The 6,750-nt window shown below is 52.1% G+C and overlaps 1 protein-coding gene across 1 annotated transcript in view; it reads right to left on the bottom strand.

Annotated features, from left to right (window-relative positions):
• Positions 1-1,442: 1,442 nt before the first annotated feature.
• The window catches only part of LOC132830409 (homeobox protein SEBOX-like), an 11,929-nt gene continuing 6,621 nt past the window's right edge, over positions 1,443-6,750 (bottom strand). The window contains exons 2-3 of the mRNA XM_060848082.1: positions 3,723-3,886; positions 1,443-2,575 (exon numbers count right to left, since the gene is read on the bottom strand). Of these exons, the coding sequence (XP_060704065.1) occupies positions 2,063-2,575; positions 3,723-3,886 (677 nt within the window). The 3' untranslated portion in view covers positions 1,443-2,062. The remainder of the gene's footprint in view (positions 2,576-3,722; positions 3,887-6,750) is intronic.

The raw sequence follows: 6,750 nt of genomic DNA, 5'->3' as shown, positions 1-6,750 counted from the left end.
ATTTTTTAAATATTAGGATAACATGAGGATAAGATTGGAATAAGAAATTCCTTTAAAATCTTCCAATTTTTTCCTGTTCTGTGCTGATGGCGAGTGCTTTTACTATTCCACAAGCCCAAGGGGTTAATCTTCAGGCGAGACCGTAAACATTAACAGTTTGACCAGTGAAGGATGGAACCTGCTCCTTGTACACCCAGCCCCACACCCACACTCACCCCCACACCCCACCCAGCCCCACCCCCACACCCACACTCACCCCCACACCCACACCCAGCCCCACACCCACACCCAGCCCCACCCTCACCCCCACCCCCAGCCCCAGCCCCACACCCACCCCCACACCCACATCCAGCCCCACCCCCACACCCAGCCCCACCCCCAGCCCACACCCACCCCCACACCCAGCCCCACCCCCAGCCCCACCCCCACCCCCACTCCACACCCAGCCCCACACCCACACTCACCCCCACACCCACACCCAGCCCCACACCCACCCTCACCCCCACCCCCAGCCCCACACCCACCCCCAGCCCCACCCCCAGCCCCACACCCACACTCACCCCACACCCACACCCAGCCCCACACCCACCCCCACCCCACCCTCACCCCCACCCCCAGCCCCACACCCAGCCCCACCCCCACCCCCCACACCCAACCCCCACACCCACCCCCAGCCCCACACCCACCCCCACACCCAGCCCCACCCCCACCCCCAACTCCACACCCAGCCCCACCCCCACACCCACCCCCAGCCCCACCCCCACCCCCAACTCCACACCCAGCCCCACGCCCAGCCCCACCCCCACTCCACACCCAGCCCCACCCCCCCCCCCCCCCCCCACCCCCACCCCCACACCCAACCCCCCACACACCCCCCCCCCCACACACACACCCCCCCCCCCCCACCCACCCACCCCCACACCCAACCCCCACCCCAGACACACACCCACACCCCCCACCCCACACCCACCCCCACCCCCACACCCACACCCACCCCCACCCCCACACCCACCCCACCCCCACACCCCCCCACCCCCACACCCAGCCCCACCCCACCCCCACTCCCAGGACTGCCTCTTCGCCATTTTTGGGATTGAGGCTAACTGAGCTGCTGGCTTTAAGTGATGATCTGTATAACTGGGCAATCTCCATCCAGCAGGTGTCACACTTTATTGTACAACTGAGTTCAGAAGGTATTCAGATATTTAACCGGTATCTCAACTGGAATGTATGACTTATCCCAGAGTAATCCACACTGTCCTCACTGGCAAGGAACCAGTGTTTCTTCATCAGCAGCAGAATAATACATTGTGCTTAATCTCCACAGAAACATTCCATGTAACAACACTCAGGATATTTCTGTATATAAATAACTCTGTCTCTTATAAACCCTTAATAATGGTTCCCGTTTTTATTGGGTTACGATGGCTAGCTCGTATGTGCAGCAGAAAAATTACAATAATTATCCCATCACTGTTCACATGAGGAATCAGAAAAGCCCATCCATGAAGGCTCATTACAACTTTGGGAATCAGCTGCTTGCCCATTGACCATTGTCTCTCAGTCCTTCCATGGTTCCCCCACTCACTATCCCTCGCCTCACTCTCGGACCACCCTCCACGGACCCCTGTTGAAAGTGAGTGCCAGATGTGGATAGGATCAGGACCAGTTTCCCCACTTCAACTGGTGAATGGTTTCCTAACCCATTCATTTCCAGAGCACAACTGTGAGCACGGTGACAGTGAAGGAGTTACAGGACCTCGTGTTGAGTGCACTGTCAGACATTCTGGGGCTGGAGAACTACACACATGACCCCCTGAGCTGCTGATGTGCAATGGAGGGAGTTGAGTTAGGAACATGCTGATGAGAAATAAGCCAGAGTCCCTCTTCCAGGACATTGGTCAGGATGTCTGGAAAGGCAGTGAGGGATTCTTCAAGCCTGTGGTCTTGTTCCATCACAGCGTGTCTGCCTCAAGAGTTTGGGTGTGTTGCAGTGTGTAATATGCAGTTCTTGGGCTATTGAAAGTTGCTGTCTGGTTCCCTCGGGTTTGGCTGATGGAGGTTACACGTTGGTGATGATTGCAGCATTGTAGATGAGGTCAGAAGTCAAGTGGAGGGAGGTGTGTATCTCTGCATCCCCTTGCTGTCCAGGCCCTGGCGTTAGCATCGGCATCACTTGGTCAGATACTGAGAACTGGGTGAAATCAGCAGTGTAGTTTCGAGAAGGAGTTACAGTGTCCCCTTCAACCCAAAAACTAAGACTGCTGGGGAACTGACTGGCATTGTTTCTGGAGATGTGGCAGCCTGGTGGCTGATGCAGAGCAGTGAAATCTGAGCTAGTCGCCCACAGACACTGATCCAAGGAGCTGGGGGAGACTGTGGCTGGGGAGCTTTGTCTGCTGGATCTCCCCAGAGTGGGGTTGGTGCAAAGGGCAGTTAGATTTGGGGGAGCTCCTCTAGCAGGGACAGCAACTCTAAACTGACCGTCTGTCTGCAGACAAGGGTCTGACTGTTGGCAGTTCCTCACCACCTTCCACTGTTTGGTGCATCGAGCTCGACGGTTCTGAAACCAGACCTGGAGAAAAAGCAGCAAAATGTTAGCAAACCATTTGTACATGTTTGGGCAAGGTTTAATTCAGGCACACTGTACTTCCTCCTCTCTCACCCCTTCCTCCATCCTGCTCACCCTCCCTGCCCACCCTCCACACCGCGCTCTCCTATTCCCAACCCTTTCCCACTCTCCCGTCCCCACTTCCACTCCCTCCCCCTTCCCTTTCTCCCCTACCCGTTCTTCCCCTCCCTTTATCCTTCTCTCCCCCTACTCTCCCCTTCTCCACCCTCCCCTTCCCTCCCCAGTCCCCCAGCTCCATGTTGAGTGATTTATTTCCCCCGTCGCCCAGAGGGTGTCTGTCCCACCCTGAGTCCGGACTCAGCAGCTGCAAACAGCAATTAAAGTCAGGAATGGCTGAGAGATAGCAGGCTTGAGGCTGGGGGTAACCAGGGGGAGAATTTAAACATCCTGAGAAAGCTTCACTAGGAGGCAGTCCAGGGAGGGAGCGGGAGGAGCACAGTGTGGTCTGGACAGAGAGAAAACACTGACCGGTTCAGTTCTGGTCTGAACCTGTCCCCAGACGCTGACAGGCTAACTGAGTTCCTGCAGCATTCCCCGTTTCCCATTGCCAGCATTTGGCTTCAGCCGGAGAGTCTGGGAGACCCTGAGGTTTGTAGAGAGTGGGCACTTCACCAGGAATGTGTTGGGATAATTTTGGAATAAGAAAAGCACTGATGAGGAATCTGAGAGGACCAGGGTGTAATTCTGACATTGTCCACCGCTCTCTGTCTGACCCTTCAGTCTGGAGTGAATCGCTCAGCACTCTGTCTCTTTCTTACACTGATGAGGAGGTGCCCGGGGGTTAACAAGGTCAGAAACCAGGCATCACTAGATTATTGACCAAAGGCTTTATTTGAAATCACAAGATGTGGGATTACTGCCTCATCATCATCTGACCAAGGGGCAACACTCTGAAAGCTTGTGATTTCAAATAAACCTGTTGGATATAACCTGGTGATGTCTGACTTTGTCACACACCTAACCATCCTTGAAACAAATGCAGGGCCAAGGTTTGTTATTAGAATTATTTTTATGCTGGAACTATATTCCAGAACAGAAGTAAAGATAGTTTACTAGAAGCTGCCAGGGGGTGTGTTGGACAAGCACTGACCTGGATCTTAGGTTCTGGGAGCCCAGTGATTGCAGCTAAAGTTTCCCTCCTGTGGATGTCAGGGTAAGGGCTCAGCACAAATGCCTGTTCCAGCTCTGCAAGCTGCTGCCTGGTAAACACTGTCCTCTTCCTCCTGCGCTGTCCCTCGGTCAGGGAGCGGACACCTGCCAAGGGCACACATCAGCGACACCCGCAAATTCAACTGCCCCCAGCATACTCCCCCTCTCCCAAAATACCCCCCTCCCAAAATACCCACTCCCCAAAATACCTCCGCTCTCAAAATACCCCCTCCCCAAAATACCCCCTCCCAAAATACCCCCTCCCCCCCCAAAATACCCCCCTCTGAAAATACCCATTCCCCAAGATACCCTCTCCCAAAATGCACACTCCCCAAAATACCCCCCTCTGAAAATACCCATTCCCCAAGATACCCTCTCCCAAAATGCACACTCCCCAAAATACCCCCACTCCCAAAATACCCCCTCCCCAAAATACGCCTTCTCCAAAATACCCCCTCCTCAAAATACTCTCGCTCCCAAAATACCCCATCCTCAAAATACCAACCCCTAAAATCCCCCTCCCAAAATACCCACCCCTCAAAACATCCCCCTCCTAAAATACCAGACCCCAAAATATCCCCTCTCCCAAAATATCCGGCTCCCACAAGGTGCTGATCCGTCCTCACCCTGACACCCCGCCGGCCGGACCAAGCCGTGCTCGGGTCTCCCTCCACGGGGCAGCGGGGCTCCAGGGTCGTGCTCGCTTTCAGCCCGGGACATAGAGCAACTAATGTCCCTGATCCAAACTGCTCGTTACTGCCACTGACAGCTCTCAGTGGATTTTAGAGAACGGTAATCCTGTGTGTATTCAGGAGAATAGCTCTCCCTGTGTGTAATATACATAAAGCAATCCTAATGTATATTCCAGGGAGTGAGATTGCCCGTGTGTACGAGACAAAATAACAGCCCTTTTGTATATCACAGGGAGTGACAGTCTGTCCGTGTTCCGCAAGGAATTATACTCACCGTGTGCAGTGGGGAACAGTGTAAAATAGCAGTTACTGTGCATATTTCGGGATGGTTTGGAGATGCCGGTGTTGGATTGGGATGGACAAAGTTAAAAATCACGCAACACCGAGTTATAATCCAACAGGTTTAATTGGAAGCACTAGCTTTCAGAGCTACCACCTGATGAAGGAGCGACGCTCTGAAAGCTAGTGTATTTCCAATTAAACCTGTTGGACTATAACCTGGTGTCGTGTGATTTTTATTTCAGGGATAGCATTCCCTGTGTATATTGTATAAAATAACAGTCTGTGTATATTGGGGGAACAGGCAATTAGCGATCCAACGTATTTTTAAAAAAAATATCCACTCAATGGCAATGAGGTTTCAGCAGATATTGGCCATCTCTCATTCCCCAGGGTTTTTTTTGAGAGTTAGTCACATTGCTGTGGGTCTGGAGTCACGTGTAGGCCAGGCCGGGCAAGGACGGTAGTTTTCTTCCCTAGTGAGCAGGATGGTTTTTCCAACAATCAGCAGTTTCTCCAGGCAGGGAATATTGAATCAGTGGAACTCCCAGAGAGCTGGGGAGACTGAGTCACTGAGGATATCTGAGACAGAGGGAGATAGGTTCATGATCAGGAACAGCATCAAGGGAATGGGGAAAGGTCAGGAGAATGGGATTGACAACATATCAGTTATGATTGAATGGAGAAGCAGACTCGATGGGCTGAATGGCCAAATTCTGTTCCTTTATGTTTACCTTTAGATTCTAATGCCTGATTTTTATTGATCTCAGGTTTTACCATCTGCCAGAGGAGATTCGAAGGAAGGTCCCCAGAACATGTCCAGGGTCGCTGGGTTTAATAGTCTCTCGATAGTACTATCAGCTATCCCATCCCCACAATGTCAGTAAAACAGGCTTTGGAGGAACAGCTGACAATAGGCAATAGTAGTCCCGATGTGTATTGGAGAGAATAGCAGCTCCTCAATATCTAACACAGAATTGTAGTCCCTGAGTATATTCCTGATATTTTTAATTAAACTGCTCAGACACGCCAGTACACATATCCACGGCAGGTGGGACTTGAACCTGGACCTCAGCATCCAGTGGCAGGGACACCACCACTGTCCCCAGAGAGCCCTTCTGTGTATATGGCAGACATGACCAGCTCCCTGTGTAGATTACAGAGGATCACAAACGAACCTTCTCTGGATCTGCCCCTTACATCATTCCTTTGGTAACTGGCCCAAAACAGCCCACAGATTTCCCGCTGTGCTCTGACAAGGGTCTTGGATAATTGTAGCAAAACTTCCCCACCTTCATAGTCCATTCGCTTTGAAATAAAGGCCAGCATTTTATTTCCTTCCCAATTATCCGCTGAAATTGAATGCTAGCTTTTATAATTCATACCCAAATCCTTCTATTCCGTAGCATTCCTCACTCTTTCTGCTTTTAAATAATATTCAGCTCCTCTTCCTCCCAAAATGTATAATCTCAATGTTGTCCACATTATAATTTCAGAATATTTATTATCGAGCATAGCAGAACCTGTGCGTGTTCATGAGGACAGATACCGGTTTGTTATGGGGTACAGTCCTATCAATCCCACTTTGGAGAGAGTGAGCACTGCAGATGCTGCAGATCAGAGTTGAGAGTGTGTTGCTGGAAAAGCGCAGCAGGTCCGGCAGCAGCTGAGGAGCCGGAGAATTGACGTTTCCCGACTGTGCGGAATTCCTTTCTGACCCGTCCACTCCCATCAATCTGTACTGTGGTCCCTCTCCCCCTTTCCCTCCCTGTCCCGCTGACACTCTCTAACTCGCTGTTTACACAAAACCGCGGAGAAAATTCCAGCAATCCGGAGCTCATTCCCAGAAAACCACCGGGAAAATTCAGCATCGGTCCCTTCCCTCTGGGATTGTTTTGAATAATGGCCTTCTCATTCAGGCAAAAGGAGGGAGTGGTCGCGAAGCTGAGGAGGTCCAGGCGATCAACCAGGCAGGGGGGATAGGAGGGGCAGGGGGGG

The sequence above is a fragment of the Hemiscyllium ocellatum genome, chromosome 31, assembly GCF_020745735.1.
Source record: "Hemiscyllium ocellatum isolate sHemOce1 chromosome 31, sHemOce1.pat.X.cur, whole genome shotgun sequence".
In the NCBI taxonomy this organism is placed as follows: Eukaryota; Metazoa; Chordata; class Chondrichthyes; order Orectolobiformes; family Hemiscylliidae; genus Hemiscyllium; species Hemiscyllium ocellatum.
This window is presented reverse-complemented; position numbering and strand designations above follow the sequence as displayed.